This window comes from Silene latifolia, chromosome 6, assembly GCF_048544455.1.
Source record: "Silene latifolia isolate original U9 population chromosome 6, ASM4854445v1, whole genome shotgun sequence".
In the NCBI taxonomy this organism is placed as follows: Eukaryota; Viridiplantae; Streptophyta; class Magnoliopsida; order Caryophyllales; family Caryophyllaceae; genus Silene; species Silene latifolia.
Window position 1 is genome coordinate 39,839,287 of NC_133531.1, and position 25,632 is coordinate 39,864,918.

The 25,632-nt window shown below is 36.1% G+C and overlaps 2 protein-coding genes across 2 annotated transcripts; both read right to left on the bottom strand.

The window, feature by feature from the left end:
• Positions 1–18,943: 18,943 nt before the first annotated feature.
• On the bottom strand, positions 18,944–20,143 carry LOC141587997 (uncharacterized). The gene has a single exon (XM_074409457.1). It carries the CDS (start codon positions 20,141–20,143, stop codon positions 18,944–18,946), a length of 1,200 nt encoding a protein of 399 aa, XP_074265558.1.
• Positions 20,144–20,150: 7 nt separating this feature from the next.
• On the bottom strand, positions 20,151–20,534 carry LOC141587998 (putative mitochondrial protein AtMg01250). Its single transcript, XM_074409458.1, has one exon. The coding sequence runs from the start codon at positions 20,532–20,534 to the stop codon at positions 20,151–20,153; it is 384 nt and encodes a 127-aa protein (XP_074265559.1).
• Between the last annotated feature and the right edge of the window lie 5,098 nt (positions 20,535–25,632).

Here is a 25,632-nt window from a genome sequence, read left to right on the forward strand (position 1 = left end):
TCCGATTACTTAGAGACCATAATGGAAGTTTTTATGGATGATTTGAGTGTTTATGCAAAAGACTTTGACTCATGTTTGCATATTCTTTCTCTTGTATTGCAAAAATGTGAAGATGTTAGTCTTGTTTTAAATTGGGAAAAGTGTCACTTCATGGTCAATGAAGGAATTGTTTTGGGTCATTTGATTTCGGAAAAGGGCATCGAGGTCGATAAAGCTAAAGTTGAGGTGATAGAGAAACTCCCACCCCCCGTGAATGTTAGAGGGGTGAGAAGTTTTCTCGGTCACGCGGGTTTTTTTCGCCGTATCATAAAGGATTTTTCAAAAATAGCGAAACCCCTCACTCAACTTTTGCTTAAAGATGCCCAATTCCAATTCACTCATGAGTGTGTTGAAGCCTTTAATAGAATCAAGGAAGCACTAATCTCGGCACCGATCATACAACCTCCAAATTGGCAACTACCATTCGAGATTATGTGTGATGCTAGCAACTACGCCGTTGGAGCGGTTCTTGACCAACGGGTAGGAAGAGCTCTTCATGCCATCTATTATATAAGCAAGACTCTTGATCCCTCCCAAGTGAATTATGATACCACCGAGAAGGAGCTTCTTGCCATTGTCTATGCTTTGGACAAATTCTGTTCCTACTTGCTTGGATCCAAAGTGATTGTATTTTCGGATCACCATGCTCTCTGACACCTCTTGATAAAGAAGGAGGCGAAACCAAGGTTGTTGAGATGGATTTTGCTTCTTCAAGAATTTGACTTGGAAATAAGAGACAAGAAAGGAGCCGAGAATGTAGTGGCGGATCATTTGTCAAGGATCCGGTTTCATGATGAAAATGGAGAAACCCCCATCAATGACTCATTTCCCGACGATATTTTGATGGCCATTCAAACGCAACTCGAAAGGCACATCACCCCATGGTTTGCCGATTATGCTAATTATATTGTTGGAAGAGTACTCCCTCCAAATTTGAACCACAACCAAAGGAAGAGATTCCTATTCGAAGTGAAGAGGTACTTTTGGGACGACCCAAACCTCTATAAAGAATGTAGTGATGGGCTCTACCAGAGATGCATCCCTCAATGGGAAGTCCAAGGAATCCTGGAAGGGTGTCACTCATCACCCTACGGTGGGCACCATGGAGCAAGGAGGACCGTTGCAAAAATTCTTCAATCGGACTTCTATTGGCCTACGATGTTTCAAGACACAAGAGAATTCATCATTCATTGCGACGCTTGTCAAAGAACGTGGAATATCTCTTGGAGGAACGAAATGCCACAAAGGGGCATTCTAGAGGTGGAGATCTTCGATGTTTGGGGAATCGATTACCAAGGTCCCTTTGTGACTGTTGGGATATGTGTCCTCAACAATAGTGCGATCACATGATTTAAATATCATTATTAAATCTCATGCCAAGAATACGAAAGGGATGATACATTACATATATATAGTCAACTGGTCCACACATATCGGTAATGATTGGCTGGCTAGAGTTTGACATTACTGTCGTGCGACGGTGGTGATCAGTTGATCCCTTGAGGTCACACCTAAAGGACGATTCCCTTAATTGAAAAGGTTAATTAGTTGTATACCGATACAGATTAATTAATTCCTTAAAATTGAACAATTCGATTTGTGAGAGAGAATATTGATATCTTATTGTAATGGGATTAAATAAGATTTATTTTAGTAATAAAATGCTTTGTTGCTAAAATTATTTATTGTTTGAGAAACAATAAAGATAAGAATGAATGGTTAATTATAATTACAAGAAGTTGTGAATTATAACTATATGACCCATTTTATTTATGTGATCAAGTATCACTAGTCAATTTGTTGTATGAAATTTAATTAATTCATGAAATGATATTTATGTGATAAATATGCATCAAATTAATTAATAACATGTAACATACTACATGTGACATATTGTGTGACAAATGACAAATTGACAAAATAAAATGGTAGTCCATTTTAAGTATATGGACCGAAAATGGAGGGTGTGTTAGTGGGTTTTGGTTGTTTTATTTTATTTGATAAAATAAACATAATGATGCCTACCTACTACTAGTCTTACACATCTTACAAACCTACTATTTTTGAGAAGAGTAAAAGAAAAAGAAATGATGCCATTTTAGGCTCCAAAAACCGTGACACTCCCTCTACTAGGAGGTGAGTTGGTTCTTTTCTTTTCTTACACTACCATTCAATTAACATGCAAAATGTTCATGAATATTCTCTCTTCTCTCTCCTTAATATTCATTAAAAAGATGAGTATTTGATTCAAATTGTTCATATAAATTACTAAGATTACTAGAAGTAGTATATGAGTATTAGTAATAGATTTTAAGGTAAACTACAATACAAACATCTAGTACATGTTTATTTGTGGGATTAAGGGATTGTCTTGGTTGCTACTAATTGGAGAATCTCTACTTTGGGATTTTTGTATGTTCATCCATTATTGGAAAGCTCAAGAACTAACAAGAAGGAGATCTTGTTGGTGCCCAATATGACCGAATTTCATATGGTGAGAAAATGTTTTCTTATCTTCTTTTGTTTTAGTTTGCATGCATAAAATCCAACTTTAATTTTATGACAAATTAAATTAAAACATATATGAATATGTTAGTATATAGATCAACATTTCCTTCAATCGGTATCATGAGCCATGGTTGTTTGCATGCAAATCGGTTAAAAGTTTTTCCGAGTTATAAGAATAACAAATAAAACTTGTATAATTTGTGTTATTATGAGATATCACGAAATTAATCCATGCATATTAATATTTCTGGTCCTAAAATGTTTTAGGATATTTTGGTTAATTTTACGGATTTTTATTGTTCATATTTTACATTAATGGCATTTAAATATGATTTTGTGAGTCAAAATGTCATTTTCGGTCTAAAATTAGCTATACTTCGAATTTTTATTGATTTTTGGATATGTTGTCACATATATTATTTTGAGATAACCTGTAAATTTTCATAATTTTTGGACTTGTTATGCTCGAAAAATGGATTTTTCATTATTAAATTCGGATTTAGGTGAAAAAATAGGTTAATATGAGTTAAATTTCGAATCTGGTCATAGAAAATTAATATGTTGTCACATGCAATTTTACAAGATGTGTGTAAAATAATTGGCTATAAAGAAGTCTTTTTGCATGATTTCTGGATTTTGAAGAAAAATAGCATAAATAGTGACATTATTAGTGAAAAATTAATAAAACATAATCTATGACTTAGGAAAAACGTCTAATGTTGCATTTATTATCTTTTTCAGATCTAAAATTGAAAAGTTAATGAAAATAATTTTTCTATGTTTTATGATTATTTTATTAAAAACCGATAAACCGCAACATTGTTTTTCCGGAAAAATTTCGAAATTTTTAACCTAAGATTTTGAACATTATGAGTGTCATGGTATTTTTCCAGAATGTTCATGAGTTTAAATTTCAAATTTTGAATTTATTTGAAATTTTGTGATTTATTTGAAGTTTATGGCTTATTTTTGTAATTTTTGGTCCATTTATGAACAATTTTATAAAATATGGGTTAATTATGGTCAAATTATTAGTGAAGACTAAATTTTGAGTCCTAAGAGGTTAGGGTAATTAACTTATGCATAAATATGAATTTATGTAATCTTTGTGATTTTAAAATGTTGAAATCACGCAAATCCGTAAAAACCGAGTAATATACGATATTGGCTAATTAAAGGCGATTTAGCATAAAATTGAGCATGTTCATACATATTATAATGCTGCATTTTTCCTTTATGATTGTCATAATTTTAATTTATGTAATTTTGAATTATGTAATTTTACTTAGTATGGCCTTAGATTTTAATTGGTGTTTCCCGAAATGTATGGGAATATCGATTCGGTTGTAATTTTTATTGTGATCTCGTATCACCGTTTTGTAATTTAATAGATTTATTTTATTTTAGTTACAAATGTATAATAGGAAATTATGTAATTTATTATGTAATTTTATTCATTCCGGAGTTCCCAAAGACGGATTTCTTCAAGAATGGCGATACATAAAGACGGTGTTACCTCGAGATGCGTGCTACAACCGAAGTTCAAGGGACCAATGGAGTTGGTTTCCGAATTTGTAATAGTTAAATAGTTTTTCTATTCTAGGAAAGGCCATACTAGGATTTATTTATCTTTATGCTTGCATTTTATTTTATGTCACATGCATCGCTAAATCGCCATAACTAAAACATGCATCCTATTTTATCGAGTTCATCGACCGTGTCAATTAAAATTATCGTAGTTCACTGCTTTAGTTCACTTAAAACGTGATAGATAATAAATTGACATGACCTCTCGCTAAAACAATTAATTGAGACATAGCCTTAACAAATAGTAGAAACCATGAAAACCTATTTCGCGAGGGAGTGCGCTCGGCCCCACCGGGGTACAAACCTTGTTACGTAGGGGAAGTGGGTGATAAATGTCTATCCACCGAATTCATGTTGATAAGGGATGTATCGGCCACACCGTGCCCAAGTTAATGTGGGTTTGGATCATGGACACATTTATTCGAAATTTGGATTGAACTCAACAAAAGTTTTTGATAAGGGATGTATCGGCCCCACCGTGCCCTTGTCGGATGTGTTTTGGGCTAAAGATAATTGTTAATGTAATATTATCGACCAAGAGTTCTAAAAGTAGAATCGATTAAACGTTAATCCACCGACTTATATTGATAAAGGATGTATCGGCCCCACCGTGCCTAAGTCGATATGAATTTGGGTCTTGGAATCATTTATCATAGTTGGGTAGAGGTCACTATGTAAATGCTTTACTTGTTGTTTACAAGTATTAATAAAACGATAAATGTTAAGTTTCTCCACTATTCCGTTGTTATATTGTTCTATTTCTTTACCACAATTCATATACAATATCATTTCGTTTTTGATTCAAAACTCCATTAAAACATCGTAACTAAAGACAAATATGAATTTGCTTCTAAAACCTCATATGAACCATTGCTAAGGATCTCTTGTAAAGAGTATAGATTAAAGTTATTCATTATCAAACAGGTTTTTGATTCTTGACTAACACATCTACTTACAATGGATTATTTTTCATGCACTTAAATGAATTAAGTACCTTGAAACGATAAATTGTTTTGGTAATTAGTTTTGTCAAGAATTCGTAATTGACCAAAATAACGCAACCACTTCAATGAAAGTTTTAAGACTAAAACGAACAAATGAAGAGTGAATCTTCATGAATTCAATTTTGCTTCTCAAAGCAAAGACTCATTGAATTAAGTGGGAGCATTCTCTTAAACCGTTAAGATGAGGACGAGGTTCAAGAAGTAAGGATTATAATGGAATTGATACAAGGTAATGTTAAAGGTAAAGTTGTTGAGAATGACGATACTAAACCTATCAATCCCGACCGATAAAGTTTCCATTGTCCTAAATGTTGGACACAAGAAAGGAAACTACCCCAAATTATTGAAGAATCAACAAGTTAGTTGTGGGACATCTAATGGGACCTTCTTCGTTAAATGTTTATTTGATTAAACATAATTTTGCTAGTATTACTTAAATCAATATTAGAAACCGGTGGTGGTTTTCATCATTATGTTTGATACATAGGATGACTAGAATATGACGACTAGCAACAATGAAGTCAAGAGATAGAGTCATTGTGTACTAAATCTAGTTTTCGGGTTTGGAGTTGTACTTAATTGTGACTATTAAGTACATAAACTCTAAATAAGAATACAATTTGTTAAAGATACAAAAGAGGTTTCACTTTTGTGACCCTATACACCATGATTTGATGTATGGCTAGCCCATCATCAAGGTGATTATATTCTAAACCAAACTAGAATAATATATCATGAAGATGATGCAAGACTCAAAATTGGTAACCCAAGATTAAACCTTAAAATTTTGGAATGATGAACGCAAAGAGTTATCGAGTACTCTTGAAACCACTAGATTGTTAATGGTATATGCGTATCTTGTATTCAAAGCAAGATGTCTCGTGTCTTTTGGTTGAAAAGGAGATCGAGGTTATAAATCATTGATCCATAATAGGTTGATCATTCTCTTTTACCAACGATTTAAGTTGACGCTAATGTGTTAACTTAATAAGGTAAATAGAAAATCTTTAAAGAAGTTTAAAGAGTTAAAGAAATCACGATTTAGTCGTGATGGGATTATCAAAGTGAAGACTTTGATATAAGCCAATGGAAATGTGATCTAATATCACAAGTTAATCTCTCTTAGCACACATTATGAAATAATGTGTGATTGGATAAGAAATCAAACGCTATTCGATATGGTTTGGACTTCAATCAAGTTACTTTGAGTTACTTGATCCTTTTGGGGATTTTATCATTTTTGTCTAAATTATTTTTCCACTAAATCGAATCATATGAGATATGAAATGGTAAGGGTACCATGTTTGTAAGTTTTCACAAGAAACAAATACTCATTTTTCCCTTTCAATTATCACGAGTACAACGAGTTTGTGGCTCGTGAAGCTGTCTTTCTAAAATACAAGTTCATTTTTGAAGACAGAGTGGGAAAAATTATTCAAGAGCCACAAAGAATGTTATGTAGCAAGAAACTGGTCTTTCTTGGCTACATGAGACGTTTTGTGTAAGACGTTGTTTCTTCAAAACCTAGGAGGTTAAATTCGTCACTTGTTAAAAATGATGAATTCATGCTACTTTGAAGAAAGTAAATAGCTTATAACTTACAAAAGAAATTGTTTGATTCAAGTTGATTACTTCTAGAAAGTAATGAACATATGACTTACATAAGAATGTTTAAGTCACAACTCAATATAAGGCTTAGAGCCATGAAAATCCGAAACAAAAGGGCTTGATTAGTGACAAAGGGTTTTGCACTAATAAAGAGAGATTTCAAAGCAAGATTGGTTGCAAAGGGTTTTGCACCACCTGAAATTCTTAAGTCTATTTGGATCTTCTTAGGGATTATGTTTCATTATCATGAAATACATAGCGAGTGAATCTGAAACCCGCTTCTTCAAAAGAAGGAATGTATTCAATACATGTCATGAGTTTTGTAGATTCTTGCAATCCTAAGATAATGTGAAACTTAAGAGAGGGTCTTAAGTAGGACATCAATGAGTTGGAATCAACATTTTGATCATGCGATGAAACATTTCTCGATAAGTCGAGAAGTTATGTTTATACATGGAGTTTAGTGGGAGTTACGGAAATTTTAATTAGTCCGATATGTGGATGACATATTGATCATTGCGAATGATTTAAGACTTTTGGAGTATTATAATACATCTTGAATATCCGGATTTATGAAGATAAATCCACATGATATTAGCGTCAGTAAGAAGTCTTATGTTGATAAGATTCATGACTAGTTCAATTAAATTGAACATATTTGATTGATTTCATTTGCTTCCGCTGCCGAATCAATTAAAAAGAAATGATGTATAACACTTCATATGCTTTGAGTATGATGAATTGTTTTCAAAAATCGAATTTAAGTAATCTTTACCAAGTAAGCTATAAAGATTACCCTTAAGTGCTTGCAGAAGCATTAAGGAAGTAAAGCAAAGTGTTTATGATGCAATATTGTGTAAGGGTGTTACACAAGTGACAATTGACAATTGAGATTGCGCATGGTTTCCGACAAAACCCTAATCAAAACACACTAGGATGGTTAAGATACCATTGTGGCAATGTTAATTAAGAAGTAGATTTTCTAGAATCGTTCTAGGCAATAAAGAACAATGAGAGATATTTATAACGGAAATTGAGTACACTTGTGATCATGAGATGTGCAAGAAAGATGAGTCCCGCACACTATGAAAACAGTGGGAGCTATTCTTAGGCTAGAGGGCCTATGTCTTGATTGGATCTCGACACGTACTAAGAAAGTTTTGTAATGCAAATGTATACATTACAAAGGAAAACGAGTATGTAGTGAGGTTGAGTAAGGTACAAGAAATTGATAAAACCTACTAACCAAAGCCTTCTCAAAGGCTAAACATGATGAGTCATGTCATTTCAATTGAATTGAAATGAACAACAATGTACAAGATCAAATTAGATTATAGAACATGAAATAGTAATCAGGCATTGACTATTCATATGTGATAATCGCATTTGTCGTTCGAGTTTTACTTTAAAACTCTTTTATTATACTTTGTTACATCCAAACGGGTTGTAGAGACAATTGAACCCCGTTAAAGTGAACACGGATTAGCATTGTATTCGCCCATAGTCACTTATATGAGGTGACGTCTCGAAGTGACTAGAGTGTGATGCGATTGATGGCAAGTTCAAGTGCCATATAGTCATGTGAGATGACTAGTCGATCACATAGGCAGACTGTTAGGAACACTTTGTCGGGCAGTGACCGCTTATAGAGTTCTGGCAAATTTATAAAGCCTGGTCGTGGCGAGAGCTACTATAGTATTCTAATGAGTCAATTCTTTTGACTAAAGACCTGTTCGCCTAAGATGGCACGATTTGATTAACTTTGATTTGTGTTACTACGACCTTCGTAAATGGGGTCAAATGGGCATATTTTGGGTTATGATGGTTGTGGCTAGTCGAAGGAATAAGTGCGATAGGAATTGTCCACCCCTTGTCGTGGTTAAAACAATATCTCGGGCCACTCTAGAAGTAATTAACTGAAATGCGTGGCCACGCTCGGAAGGTATCCATGGTGGATAAATTCCGGTCAATCGATTATTCTCCGGATCAAGGAAACCACTCTCGATATGATCACTTGCAAGTACGACCGAAAGACACCTTGCATTGAGTGGGAGATAGTAATAGGACAAGAGAATTGGTGACGCACACTTGTCGAGGACAAGTGGGAGATTGTTGGGAAATGTGTCCTCAACAATAGTGCGATCACATGATTTAAGTATCATTATTAAATATCATGCCAAGAATACGAAAGGGATGATACATTACATATATATAGTCAACTGGTCCACACATATCGGTAATGATTGGCTGGCTAGAGTTTGACATTACTGTCGTGCGACGGTGGTGATCAGTTGATCCCTTGAGGTCACACCTAAAGGACGATTCCCTTAATTGAAAAGGTTAATTAGTTGTATACCGATACAGATTAATTAATTCCTTAAAATTGAACAATTCGATTTGTGAGAGAGAATATTGATATCTTATTGTAATGGGATTAAATAAGATTTATTTTAGTAATAAAATGCTTTGTTGCTAAAATTATTTATTGTTTGAGAAACAATAAAGATAAGAATGAATGGTTAATTATAATTACAAGAAGTTGTGAATTATAACTATATGACCCATTTTATTTATGTGATCAAGTATCACTAGTCAATTTGTTGTATGAAATTTAATTAATTCATGAAATGATATTTATGTGATAAATATGCATCAAATTAATTAATAACATGTAACATACTACATGTGACATATTGTGTGACAAATGACAAATTGACAAAATAAAATGGTAGTCCATTTTAAGTATATGGAACGAAAATGGAGGGTGTGTTAGTGGGTTTTGGTTGTTTTATTTTATTTGATAAAATAAACATAATGATGCCTACCTACTACTAGTCTTACACATCTTACACACCTACTATTTTTGAGAAGAGTAAAAGAAAAAGAAATGATGCCATTTTAGGCTCCAAAAACCGTGACACTCCCTCTACTAGGAGGTGAGTTGGTTCTTTTCTTTTCTTACACTACCATTCAATTAACATGCAAAATGTTCATGAATATTCTCTCTTCTCTCTCCTTAATATTCATTAAAAAGATGAGTATTTGATTCAAATTGTTCATATAAATTACTAAGATTACTAGAAGTAGTATATGAGTATTAGTAATAGATTTTAAGGTAAACTACAATACAAACATCTAGTACATGTTTATTTGTGGGATTAAGGGATTGTCTTGGGTGCTACTAATTGGAGAATCTCTAATTTGGGATTTTTGTATGTTCATCCATTATTGGAAAGCTCAAGAACTAACAAGAAGGAGATCTTGTTGGTGCCCAATATGACCGAATTTCATATGGTGAGAAAATGTTTTCTTATCTTCTTTTGTTTTAGTTTGCATGCATAAAATCCAACTTTAATTTTATGACAAATTAAATTAAAACATATATGAATATGTTAGTATATAGATCTACATTTCCTTCAGTGACATCCAATGGGAATAAGTACATCCTTGTGGTCGTAGACTACGTCTCAAAGTGGGTGGAGGCAATTGCCACTCCAAATGATGATGCAAAAACGGTCACCAAGCTCTTCAAGAAGATAATCTTCCCAAGATTTGGAGTTCCTAGAGCAATCATAAGTGATGGAGGAACGCATTTCCATGAGAAGAAACTTGCATCTCTTTTGACCAAATATGGTGTTCAACATAGAACCGGCTTGGGATATCATCCTCAAACAAGCGGTCAAGTTGAAGTTTCAAATAGAGAGATCAAACAAATCCTTGAGAATGTTGTGAACAAGACCCGGAAAGAGTGGAGCACAAAGCTTGATGATGCTCTTTGGGCTTATAGGACGGCCTATAAGACTCCCATAGGAGCCTCCCCTTACAAGCTTGTCTATGGAAAAGCATGTCATTTGCCAATCGAATTGGAGTACAAAGCTTTTTCGGCAATCCGAGCACTTAATCTTGATCTCAAATTAAGTGGTCAAAAGAGGATGATTCAAATTCAAGAGTTGGAGGAATTCCGAATACAATCCTATGAAAATGCAAAGATTTACAAAGAAAGAACGAAATTACTCCATGACAAGAGAATTAGACAAAAGGCCTTGCACAAAGGGGACAAAGTCCTTCTATTCAATTCCCGCTACCGACTTTTTCCGGGAAAGTTGAACTCTAGATGGATGTGTCCCTATGTGATAACCGAAGTTCGAAAATATGAAGATTTTGAACTCAAGGCGGAAGATGGAAGCAAGTTCAAAGTCAATGGTCAAAGATTGAAGCCATACTATGAAGGAGCGTTTATTGGAGAGGTCGAGGTCACCTACCTCGGGCCTTCTCATCCTTGAAAGAACCATCAAAGGGAGAGTTTGGTGGAGTCCTCCCTAAACTACCACTTGTAAATATACTAACCCTCTAACTTGTATTTATAATTTTATTGCATTTCTTTAATAATAAACATAAGCTCTTTTCATGAGAGTAAGTGAGGGAGGGTCACTAACGAATTTTTAATGAAGGGACCAATTTTCAAGTGTGGGGAAGCGTCTATGAGAGGAAAGGAAGTCAAAAGAAGAATTCACAGCTTGAACCCGTGCGTGTTCCCCGGAATCCGGCCGTCTTGCTGGAATCCGGGCGTCCTGGGAAGAATCCGTCCGTCCTGCTAAGCTGAGAATTTGAAGATTTTGGGACTGAAGAAGAATCCGAGCGTCTCATAAGGGAAGACGCTCGTCCTGAAGAATCCGGCCGGATTTGCAGAAAGACGCCCGTCTTTCTACTTGTGCATTTCAAGAAAAATCCCTGGAAAGGAATCCGCCCGTCTTCAGCAGAAGATGCCCGTCCCGATAAGAAAGAATCCGAGCGACTTAGGCTCGGGACGCCCGTCTTTGTGGCGTCGTATTTTTGGAAAGTTAGCTGTGACAGAATCCGGGCATCTTACCCAGAATCCGCCCGTCTTCCCACGGTGATTTGACCCGTCTTTTCTTAATTAAATTACACCCCACCACACAATTAATGACACATCACCCTTCCTTCCACTTGCATTATAAAACCCACCTTCTTATGACTCCCAAGCATATCCAAATCACTCTTAAACCCCACAAAATCAAAAAGCCCCAATTCTCTAGGGTTTCCAAAGGCAACACTCAATCAACAAGGAGAATCCTTATTCCTTCACAAATCAAAAGAATCCAGCTCAATAATCAAGGAATGGCACCAAGGAGATCCTCTTTTAAGAATAGGAGGAGACCAAGGATGAGGGGAAGTTTTTCTACCTCCCATGTCAACACATTAAGAGGGGAGCATGAAGAGATTGTAGATCTTACAAAGCTTGATGACTTCTCAAATGTGGAATTCGTCAATGATGTGCAAAGATTAGTCTTCCACCGGCTTCTAAGTAAGAACATTCTCCCTACTAAGTTTTTATGTCATGATACCTTGAGAAAACTTGGGATTTATCACCAAGTGGAAGCTCTCTTTGAAATATTTGGTCTCTCCACCCTTTTCCACATGTATGAGCAAACTTATCGATCTCTTATGCTTGAGTTTTTGAGCTTTTTGAAGATTACAACCTTGAACAAAACAATATGCATAGAGTTTAGGTTGAAAAATGTCCCAAGAATGATGACCCTTGTAGAATTCGCAAATGTGCTTGGACTTGATGTTACGCCTACCCGAACATCGAAGGCAAAAAAATACAGTGTTGAACCTTTGTGGAGGGCCATGACCGGCCGGGACTTCATACACAACAAGGAATGTCTTGCTTTTCATATCCAAAATCCGATCTTAAGAGTCACTTACCGATTTCTCTCGGGCACCCTCTTTGCTCGCCGAGATCCGGCGATCGTGAACCAATTAGACCTTGTGTTTATGGAATCCTACCTCAATATTCAAGGAAGAAGTGTGTACCACTTCAATGCACCTCTAGTGTTACTCGAGAAATGGGCAAAGTTTAGGAATGGTGATGATGACGGGATAAAACACATTGTAAATGGAGGACTCATTACTAGGCTTGCGAAGCATTTCAATCCGAGATTCAATGAGAATAATGAGTATGCTCCACTTTCGGGAAACACAAGGATAAATGAAGATCTTCTTCTCATTCATCATCATTGAATAACCCTTGAGGGGGTTGATAAGCGGATCAAGTGGTTAACGAAAGGAAGTGATCCAATATATCTACCGATGACCGGCCTACCACGGATTTCCCCGAGAAGAGGACCTTTGTCTCCAATCCCATCCTACCTCATCCCTCCAAACCCAACCCAACCAAGACAAGCACCACCACATCAAAATCCCCAACAACAACAACAAGAGCAACAATCCCAAGATGAGAAGATCAAAGTGCCTCCCTACCCATTTCCTTATCAACCGTATAACCATCCCAACCCCTTCATCCTTCCCCGTAACGTCTTTGTCACGGGAATTCTACAAGATTTGGACTTCCGCCAATACGAAACCAACGTGGACATTTACTATTCACTCTATCCTCAATACCACGATATGGTTCAAAAGGGAAAGATTAGTGAGGAAGGAGCATTTACCTCATGGGATCAAATGGACCTACTCTTCCTCAATTCGGAGAGGGCAAATGAAGGAGAAAACGGGAGACAAGAGGAGGGAAGCAACAATTCTTGCGGAGGGGACACGGTGGAGCTTGAAAGTGAAGAGGACGAGTTCATGGACCCAAGTATGAGTGATGCATCAAAGGAGATATGGGATAGCGATCTAGAAGGAGATGATGCCGATCTCTAGAGGATTACTTCATAGCTAGGTGGAGCGGGCGAGAGGCACCCACCTAAGTTTAAGTGAAGTTTCCTCATCTCCTCTCTTTAATTTTCAAGTTTCATGAAAAGAAGTTTGTGTTTTGTGAACTTGTATTTTATTAATCTTGATCATTGTTGGACTAGTCCTAGCACCATAGAGGACTAACACCTCGACCCCATTGAGGCGTTCTCATTTTATTGTTCCCACTTTGAAAATCCAAAATGACAAAACTTAGTTTCATGCATTGCATCGTGTGTGCATGAACTACACCCAACCTTAGGACATTAGCAATAATGTCTAACTCGGTTTGGGGAAATACATGCATACACAACGGGAGGTAATCCAAATTATCCTCTCCGTCATAAACAAAAACCATGCATCATGTAGTGTAGATTAGTGTAGCTTGCATTTAGTATAGAATTCATGCATCATGTTTGCATAATTTCCCATCATTTTGGCCATTGAGGACTGTGCCCATATTAGTGTGGGGATGGGGAATTCTAACTTAACTTTTATTCAAAAATCCAAAAAAATAGAAAAATTTCGAAAAACCATAAAAATTTGAAAATTGAAAAAAACCAAAAACAAGTTGATTTCTTTTGTAGTGTAGTCATGTATATATTGTTGTATATATTATGTTTGTTCTATCCTTGTTCACACTCATTGACTACACCACATCCGAGACATGAGGATATTGAAGACCGCATGGTATGATCTTTCCAATCTCCTTTTTCCTCTTTATGTTAATGACTATGTGGCTTTATTTTGATTGATGCGGTACAACAATGTGAACTTAGGACTCGCATTTAGTTTATATGTCATATTAGTTGGTAGAATCACTTGCATTAGGATGTATATATTAGTTGCATCATGGCATATAGTTGCATTTAGAAGAAATATTTTGAAAAGTGCCTAATTGGGAACTTTGACAAGAGCAACTAAGCCATTACAAATACTTTTTCAACTTAAGACTTTGCCTACTATAATGGTTGTAATACACCCTAGATTGTGTCATACTAGTGTCTTTTGACCCATGACCCAAAGCCTAGTCAAGGGTTTGCATGTGAGTCACCTATCCAACCCCGTGATGTGATGTGGACTTGGTTAACTTGTCTTGGTGACCTTGATTGACCTTGTGGTAAGGCAACCCAAAAATATTTTCTATCAATAAGTTTGAAGTGCTCATTTTGAAAGTTTTGTCATGTGGAAGTAATTTAATGCCAAGGAAACCTCAAATGTTATGAATCGTTGAATGTTGAGAAATTTAATTGTTTTGATGGAGGCGTACCACTTCGATGTTCTTTGGAGCGAGATCCATTGAATTGGGCCCCCACATGGTTGTGAATTCAACCGCCCAGAGACAGAGTGACTATCACCCCGAAAAGCTATTGTCTAGAGGTTAACCGGTTGCCTAATAAGCGATTGGCGAAAGCAAAGGACATTAGCACGGAAGGGACAAACCCCATCTCTAATTTTTGAAATGTGAAAGTTGAATGAGGTCAATTTTTGAATACTAGTTATATCCACCCCTTGTTTATAACAATTTGAGCATTTCATTCCCAAAAAGCCTTTTTGTCAAGCCACTTTGTCGAGCTTGGGACGATCCATGACATTTACTTTTGTAGAGAACTCGAGACTTGTCATGTCATATGTTACTAGCATCATGGGGATCATCATTCCACACCATCCGATCGCTCTTGACGAAAGCATTTTGAAATTGAGGACAAAAGTAGTCCAGTTTAACACCATTTGGAGGTGATTTAGTGCCATCCTCTTAGCCTTAGTGATTTGTTGAACTAGTATTTGTAACGGATTATATGCTCTTAAATTTGTTCTCTTTTAGTTGCCTCCGCCACTTGATGAGGAAGTGGCTATTCCTTTTGTAGATGCATCCATTATTTGATTTTGTGTGCTTAATGTTTGGATGTGTCGCCATTTTGGCAAGACCCACCTTGCCTTGCAAGAAGGCATCTTACCTCATGGTTGTCTTGTTGTGAGTTGCATTGTTGTCAGAATCCCGATTTGATCCTATAATTCGACGATTTTACGATCCAAAAATGCTTGACCGATCCCGGATCCTACGATTCTATCATGTTTGTAGAATCTTACGATCCTATTTATTTGAAATTTTCTAGAGGTAGAATCATAATACGATTTTACGATCTTACAATCCTACGATCCGACTCCATAGTGAACATATTAAAATATATTTTTATATAATGACATCGTAAAATCAAAATTTCATCTAATTTGTAGAAACATGTTCGTGAAATGATACTAAAATCATTAATTTTCAATATTTTTGGTATAAACAAGTGTTTTGATCCTCAATTATATATTTTTACCAAATAAAAAACTATATATAGTGAATTTGTAGAATCTTACGATTCTACGATCCGATTCTACCGATTCGATCCTACCCTCCCCATCGATTCAAAGTAGAATCCCGATCCTAACAACATTGGTGAGTTGAAGGGGCGGAGTGAGACCCGCTAATTGTCTCATATCGGCTATGTTATTAGGTTAGTTTAAATAATGGTCCTAGTCTTTGTCACCTCTTTACTCGGGACGAGCAAAGGTTCGGTTTGGGGATATTTGATGTGACCATAATTAGCGCATATTTAGTCCCCGAATTATCCTTGTTCCCATGCTTTTTAGTGCATATTTGGGTCATTTATTGTCTTTAGTTCTTTGTTTTGCATATTCTTTGAGGTTTTGTGTCCTTGGTAGGAAAGGAGTGCAAACCTTGCATTTTCATGGCAAAATGAGACTAAATTGATTGAATTCAATGACCAAGCATCAAGGAGAGACACGATTAGAAGGCCTTTGTACATATTATAGTAGTTGGGCAATGACGCGAAAGGATCCTTGTATTCCCGAGGAAATCCCCAAGGATTTTATGAAGGAAAGGAAGAAAAGAAGAAAGAAGTGAAGCTGTCCAGCAATCCGTGCGGATTGACTGGAAGACGCCCGTCCTCCACCTCCACAATCCGGCCGTCTTCTGCCAAAGACGCCCGGGCAGCAAGCCCAGAAGACGCCCGGATTCCCTTGAAGACGCCCGGGCAGAGACTGTTGAATCCGGCCGTCCCGTGCCTAAGACGCACGGATTCCAAGACAAAAAGATTTCGTTTCTTCAAGCTTCAATGAGAGATGCCCATCTTTCGAAAAATACCGGCGTTTCCCTGCTCAAATCTCAAAAGTGTAATTACTAGTTTAGCCCTTAGTTAACCCTAATGCATCCACCTAATTTCCACTATAAATACCCCATTAGTCTAATTAGAAGAGCATGTTCTTCTTATCAATTCTTAGAGTAGTTAATATCAATCAAATCTCTCTTTAGTCTTGTAATCAACAATTAATCAAGTTTTAATACAAGTTTTATTTCCTTAATCTCTCTTTTGTTCATCCTTTATTTTGGGTAATTGAAGATTATTTGGGTTATTATTGGGAGATTGATAACCTCTCAATCAAGCATCAAGTACTTCTTTTATTCTTTGCTTTATTATTGGAATCATTAGTAGGTATAATCCTCTTAATCCCTTTTTAATATTGTTAATACTTTCATTTATTCATCATGTTTTACTTTGTTGGTATGATTGACAACCTTGCTAGCATGATCAATATGATAATGAGTGAGTAGTCACCTAGCTAGGGTTAATGGGTAATTAGCGGAAACCAACATGGGGAATGATTCATGCTTAAATTAATATGCTTTCATGGTTTATTTGCTTGCTGTTTTGATCTCAACTCATGCACATGTTATGTTTGATGCAATGCGAGCCTATGAATCCTTGCATTTTTTACCCATCACCTATCTTTTCAATGAGACTTGTAAGACATAAACCAACTCGAGTCTCATTAGACCATGCATGTTGTTGAGTAGGGAAGACTAAGTCGACTTGTAAGTGTTGTACAATCTAATCGACTCGGCTCCGGGACCCAAACTTTCCTAGGATTGTAAGATATAACCCAACTCAATCCATCACAACAATAATTGCTTGCTTATAATTTGAGAACATGTTTGTACGATCAATTCCCATGATTCCCCTATGACCCCATGACACCCTAGTGCTTTTTATCAATTGTTTACAACCCTTTTTATTCATCTTGCTTATTTACTTTCATTGCTATTTAGTTTAGTGACCTTCTACATCAACCCAAATTGTGACACCCCTAAGACACCACTAGTTTCAATACAAATCTCATCTCAATTCCCGTCCCTTGGGATCCGACCTTTACTTGCCTGTTTACTAATTGTAGAGTTGTTTGTGAAGTTATAAATTGTGTTTTGGTCTAGGTGCTCCTAACGACAAGTTACCGAAAAGATTTAGTCCGACCAAGCGCTGAACTACGATACATGTAATTGACACGGTCGATTAACTCGATTTAAAATGCATGTTTAGTTATGGCGATTTAGCGATGCATGCAACATATAAATAAATTGCAAAGCATAAAAATAAAAATCCTAGTATGGCCTTCCTAAAATAGTAAATCTAATAAACTGTTACAAATTCGGAAACCAACTCCTTTGGTCCCTTGAACTTCGGTCTTGGCACGCATTTCAAGGCAACACTTTCTTTGATGGATCGCCTTCTCGAGTGGCACCGTCTTCAAGTTACTCCGGAATAAATAAATTACAAAATGAATTACATAATTTCCTATTATACATTTGTAACTAAAATAAAAATAAATCTATTAAATTACAAAACGGTGATACGAGATCACAATAATTACAACCGAACCGATATTCCCATACATTTCGGGTAATATCAATTAAAACTAAGGCCATAATAAGTAAAATTACATAATTCAATAAATAAAATGTAGCATTATAATATGTACGAGCATGCCAAATTTTATGCTAAATCGCCTTTAAGAGCCAATATCGTATATTATTCGGTTTTTACGGATTTGCGTGATTTAACTTATTAAAATCACAATAATTACATAAATTCATATTTATGTACAAGTTAATTACCCTAACCATCTTAGGACTCAAAATTACTCTCCACTAACATTTGACAATAATTAAACTTGATTTCTTAATATTGTTCATAAGTGGACCCAAAAATACTAAATTTATGCTATAAACCTCAAATTAAATTATAAAAATTTCAAATAAATTCAAAATTTGAAATTTAAACTCATGAACATTCTGGAAAAAATACCATGACACTCATAATGTTCAAAACTTAGGTTAAAAATTTCGAAAATATATCGAGAAAAACAATGTTGCGGTTTATCGGTTTTAACAATGTATCGGTTTTAACAAATTTAGAAAAACTATGTTGCGGTTTATCGGTTTTAACAATGTTGCAGTTTATCTGAAATATATGATAAAATGCAACATGTGACGTTTTTCCTTTAGTCATGAAGTATGTTTTAGCATTATTACTAATTTTTTTTTTTTTTTTTTGCAAGAAAGGCAAGCCACTTTTATTCTTCCATAAAGGGAATAAATAGGCCAGACCTTACAAAGTAGAACCAACTAATATAGCCAATCAAACATTACAAGCTTCCCGGAACATCACATGCCTACATGTAGGCAATACATGTAATATCCTAGTGCTTATAATAAACTGTATCCTCTTAACCACATACTGGATATCATGCTCAATACCCTGAAATATTCGGATGTTACGCTCTTCCCAAATACTATAGACCAATGCTGCAACACAACCTGAAAACCATAGAGCCTTCCAATGTTTCTTAGCCCTCCTGCTTACTATCCAGTTAAGCTCTCTTTTCAGCTGCTTAGATCTTCCTGAGATCTTCATCCAATGGAGGAGCATGGACCAGATAGTTGATGAAAAAGAACATCGAAAGAACAAGTGAGTATGGGATTCAGCATCCTGCTTGCACAAAACACACCAATTCACCAAACATATACCCCTGCTATTTAATTGATCAATAGTTGCCAATTTATTTTGCATTGCAAGCACGGTGATAATGCTGTGCTTAGGTAGAACAGCTCTGCTCCACACAGCTATATGCCATCTAACCTTCTCAAACTTAGTTCTAAAATGCTCATAAATCAAATCCATCTTCAGCTTCCCATTCTTGGCACATGAATGCAGAATCTGCTGAACAACATCAGATGAACCAAACTGCTGCAGAAGCAGATCCTTAACTTGCAAGATGTTTCTCCAACTTTCAGAATGACAGGGTTTAATCTCCTGATCCCAAAAACACCCAGATTTGATATTGTATTTATAATTCCAACTGACCCACAAGTTATCAGAATGGTTCTCAATATCCCAAATCCATTTGCACATTACACTTCTATTCCAAGCTAAAACTTCTTTAATCTGGAAACCACCCTCCTGATGAGGTGCACAATAAGAAACCCAACTCTTCCAAATGAGTTTCCTAGTTCCCTCCTCAGAATTCCAAAGGAAGTTCCTACAGAACTTTGTGATCATTTTTATGACCCCTTTTGGTATTAACAAGGTTGAACACCAAAATTGTTCTAATCCAAAGATAACAGTATTTATAAGACTGATCCTACCTGCATAAGAAAGTTTGTAGGCTGACCAATGGTGCAAAGACTGTTGTATCTTAGCAATGAGGTCTGCAAACATCTCTTTGTTCAGTTTACCTGCATTTAGTGGCACCCCAAGATAACGAAAGGGAAATGACCCTTCAATGTATCCTGTTGCATCCAATATCAACTGTTCTACATCTCCTCGAACTCCTCCCATGTAGATATTAGTTTTTATCAGGATTTGCCTGCAACCCTGATACTTTAGCAAACTTACTCAAAGTATTAGTCACTGCAGTAACTGAAGGTAGATCACCCCTACTGAAAATCATTAAATCATCAGCAAATATTAAATGGTTAAGTCCTAGTCTGCCACACTTTGGGTGATAAGAAACCTGAGCCTGCTTATGAATACCTCTTAGTAACCGTGATAAAATCTCCATACTCATAACAAAGATGAAAGGGGATAGTGGGTCCCCTTGTCTCAACCCACTACCTCCTTGGAAAAACCCTGTAACATCTCCATTGATCTTGATGCTGAACCAAGTTGAGGTGAGACCGCCAAGAATCCATTTCTGAAATTGAGGAGGAAAATGAAACACCCTGAGCATCTGGCCAATAAACTCCCACTACAGAGAGTCAAAAGCTTTCTTAATATCTACTTCGATCATACATGTTGGCGAAACTCCTTGTTGACTGCAACGCTTGACCAAAGCCTGTGTAAGAATGATGTTTTCATACAAACTTCGTCCCTTCACAAAAGCACCCTGTTCTTTTCCCACAAGTGCTGGCAGCAAAGGCTTGAGTCTTTCACATAATATTTTACTGATGGTTTTGTAAATTACTGAGCAGCAAGCAATGGGTCTATAGTCCATAATTGTTGAGACCACTGCCTTTTTGGGAATCAATGCCAAAAGAGTTGTGTTAGCTTGTTTTTGCATTGATCCTTTCTTAAAGAAATCATGTATTGCAGTAAAGAAATCCCCCTTAATGATCTCCCAAGAATGCTTGAAGAAATGAGAAGAAAACCCATCCTGACCAGGGCTCTTATTAGAGTCTATAGAAAAGAGGGCTTTTCTGATTTCCCCTTCCTCTACAGGCCTGCATAGAGTTGGCCAATCAGCTTCATCCACTTTTGGCCCTTCTAAATAGGCAGGATCCAATGATTCAGTTTCCTTTCTTTCCCATAATAACCATTTGTAATAATCCACAAAAGCTGCATTTACATTTTGGACTCCTTCCTGAATCTGACCTTGTCTATCCTGAATTTTCCCAATTAGACTTTGGTGCTTCCTAGCAGCTATTCTGGTGAAAAAATATCTCGTAGGTGCATCATTGTAATGAATAGCCTGAATCTTTGCCCTCTGCAGTAAAGAGCTCCTTTCAATCCCCTTTAACTTCAAATATTGATCCAGAAGGTTTTTCTCCTGAGCCAGTAGGTCAGAGTTCAAAGGAGTCAGCTGAATCTGAATCTGACAATCCTTCAGAGCTTGCTGAGCCAGTTGAACTTGCTGAGAGATCCCAGTAAAATGATTTTTATGATGCTTAATTAATGCACCCCTGGTGGCCTTGAGTTTAGAAAATAACCTGAACATTGCATTCTTCTTGACAGGTGCATTCCAAGCTGTTTGAATGATACTGTCATAACCCTCATGTTCCACCCAACAATTTAAGTAACTAAACCTCCTCTTCATCTTGTAATTCTCCTGAATTTCCACCAAAAGAGGGGAATGGTCTGATATACCAGAAGGAAGTACAGTCACCTGAGTTGTGGGGTGATTTACTAACCAGAGAGGATTGATTAGAACCCTATCTAGTTTAGACCAAATTCGATCATTTACCTCCCTCTTATTCGTCCAAGTATGTTCACACCCAAAGCTTTGAATATCCTCCAAAGAACAATCCAACAAACATTGGTTAAAAGCCAAAATCTCAGATAATGAAGGAGGATTAGGCCCCAATCTCTCCTCCATACTTCTGACAATATTAAAATCTCCCATAATAGCCCAAGTGGTAACAGTAGGAGCAATTACCCTTAACTCATCCCATAACCTCTCTCTTTGGTCCCCATCATTACTACCATATATGAAAGAAATGTGAAAAGTTTTGTTTGAGACATGATGCAGTAGTTCAACATGAATCACTTGCTCATGAATCCTAGACGAAATAAGAGTAACCTTCCTTTTATTTAAGAAAACCCAGATACGCCCATTGTAGTGGTGGGTGTAATTATCGAGAATACAATAAAAAGAAAAAATCCTAGAGATAGCAGCAAATTTATTTGATTTAACCCTAGTTTCAAGAAGTCCTAAGACCTCTATCTTATTGGAATGCAAATAACCTCTGATCTGCTGCTGCTTTATTGGGTCATTAAATCCCCTAATGTTTCAAGAGGACACTATCATGTGGACCTAGATCCGGAGGCTCCTCTGTCCCAGTCATACCCCCTATTTCTGTGTCAGGAGGATCCCCAGATTCCTGTAAAACAACATAAGTATTGACCAAGGAAATACTGGTATTTCCCTGCTCACCCCTAGTAATCTCAGTAATCCTAGTCCCAACAGAGGCCAATCTGGTTTCACCCACAGTCTCAGTATTATAACCTGGCACATAGCATTCTGAGCCGTCCCCCTGACCATTAGGAGAAGAAACCTTTACTAAGACTGGGGATACAAAGCCTAGCCCTTGGCTTTATAAGCTCGCATTAGCCATCTCAGTCAAAGGTTCATTCTCTAATGTAGGAGGAGGGTGGCCTAGCTTATGGCTTCCTGAGTCAACTAAGGTGTGTTGGGTTGTTTCAGATGGTCTCTGGACTTCCCTATACAACTTTGTCACCTTTGCAGCAGCACTTTGTTCATCCAATTTGTTATTGATCTTAGTAAACTTGCAACGTTCTTTAGTGTGCCCCAATTTCCTACAGCATTGACAATAATATGGTAACAACTCATAGATGATGCGCTGAGCTGTTTCACCATGATAAGGAGATTTCAGGGTAATGTAGGCGCTCTTCTTCTACATCAACCTCTACCAAGACTCGTGCAAAAGCAAGTTTGGATTTGTAAGTTGTGGGCAAATCGAAAAACAATGGCTTTCCCACGATCTTGGCCAACTTGCTCAAAACCTTCTCAGACCACATGAATGGGTCTAAGTCAGGGAAGAGAATCCAGGCAGGAACAACAGAAACTGAGTCCATTTCCTTAGAAAACATAGGAGACCATTTCTTCAGAATCAGAGAACTTGATCCCATCGTCCATGGTCCCCCTTTTAGGACTTCATTCATGTCTTCCTCAGAAAAGAAGCGGAAACTGTACCATCCCTTTTTATAATACTGAACAATTGGCCCTGTGACATGTTTCCAATTTTTACGCACAAATTCATCCACCTGTTGCAATTTTGGTTTTGAACCCAGAAAATTGCCCAGAAGAGTATTCTTCCAGAACTTAATTTCCTCTAAAACATCCTCCTCTGCAATCTCAACAATCTTAGCATCTGTACTATTTTCACAGTAATGTAATTCCATCCCATGTTTAGGTTTAGCCATATCCTTCCAGGTTTTAGAAATCCCAATTCCTAACTCAGTGGTAGGCTGTTGTGTCTCAGAATTAGGGATATCATTTTCCAATTCCTCTTCTACTTGTTCTTCTCCCACAGGTTTATCCAACAATTCAGTTAAATTCAATAAATGACCAACCGTATTTTCCCGGGAATTACCTGAATGATCAGCACTCTGTGGTGTTCCATGAGTCTCCGCAATAAGGTCCACTGTCTTCAAAATTGAAGGATTTATCTTATCCGTAACTACTACACGAGAAGTATCATCATCTACAACTACCTGTTTATTACGAGCGCGAGTTTTAGCCATGATCAAGCGATGAAAACTGGAAAAAGATGAAGAAAATTAACGTGTTTTTTGAGTTTTCTGGTGTTGCTTGGAGGAGAAGCTTTCTCTTTCCATGACTAAAATTCTTGCGTTATAGTATTATTAATAATTTTAGTCACTATTTATGTGATTTTTCATCAAAAAATCATAAATCATGCATAAAGACTTCATTATAGCCAAATATTTTACACACATCTTGTCAAATTGCATGTGACAACATACTAAATTTTCATAACCAGATTCGAAATATACTCATATTAACCTATTTACCCATTTAAATACGATTTTAACTTGAAAAATTCATATTTCGAGCAATACAACTCATTTTATTATGAAAATTTACAGGCCATCAGTAGATAATATATGTGAAAACATATCCAAACACCACTGAGAAAATCGAAGTTTAGCTATTTTTCGTCCAAAAATCACATTTTTATCATAAAAATCACATTTTAATGCCAATATTATATAAAATGAACAATAAAATCCATAAATAAACCAAAATGTCCTAAAAATCACTTAGGACCAGAAACTTTTAACATGCAAGGTTATTTTTAGGTTTATCTTCATAAAACCAAATTAATTAGTTTTGTATGTTAATCATATAACTCGGAAAAACTATAAACCGATTTGCATGCAAACAACCTAAGGCTCTTGATACCGCTTGTTAGGATTCACTAATTCCATTACATAATATATTCATATATGTGACATATTAATTTAGTCATAAAATTAAAACTAGATCTTATGCATGCAAACTTGAATAAGAGTAGAGAAGAAATCGTCACTTCTTACTATTGTAGTTTTTGATTTTTGGGCACAAATGAGTTCTCCTTCCCACTTGTTCTTGAGCTTCCTTATAATGGATGAACAAAGGATCCAAAATAGAACCCTCCCAAAAGTTTATACCCAAGGTAACCTCTTAAAAGACTAATATTATTAGATCTAGAACAATATTAATCTTACTAAAAATGACCCAAAATATTTATTTTGGTCTCTTGTTATTCGGCCAAGAGAGGAGGGAAGAAGGAGTAATTATCTCTCTAAAATTTCTATAAGTTTTAGATGTAAAAGAATAAATATCACACTAGTAATTGTAGTGTATATTAGAATAAAAATAGAGTAAAAACCCTTGGCCTTTTTCTCTATGACAAACCGGGTGGGGGTGGGAAACAAGGCCAATGCATGGCTTTTTCTTCTACCCATAAAATGTAGGTATGTAAGAGTAGGTTTTAGTTTGATGATTGCTCTTTTAAATAAAATATAAAGCACACTTTAAACCCTAATCCACCCTATTTTTTTCGGTACATTTTGTGTAAAATGGAAAGTCCATTTTACACATTATTTTGTCAATTTGTCAAAAGTCACATGTTACTAGTCATGTGTAATTGTAATGTATTTTTAACATATTAAAAATCAACGTATTAATAAAAATACGTCATGTACAAAATCGACTTAGTAATTCATAATTACTTGTACCAAAACGGTTTATCAATTATAAATCACAACGTCTTGTATTTATAATAAATTATTCATTCAGTTTCAATTGTTTCGTAAACAATAATTTTATCTAAGTAATAAAATAATTTGATCACTTAGACCGTATCTTATTTAATCGAATTACAATAAGTCACGTCAATAATACTCACAAAATCGTCCGTCAATTTTAAGCAATTTAATTAACCCGTATCGACATACGATCAATTAAATAATCAATTAAGAGTGTCACCCTTTTGGTATGACCTAAGGGGATCAACTGATCACCACCGTCGTACGACAGTAATGTCAAACTCTAGTCAGCCAATCATTACTGATATGTGTGGACCAGT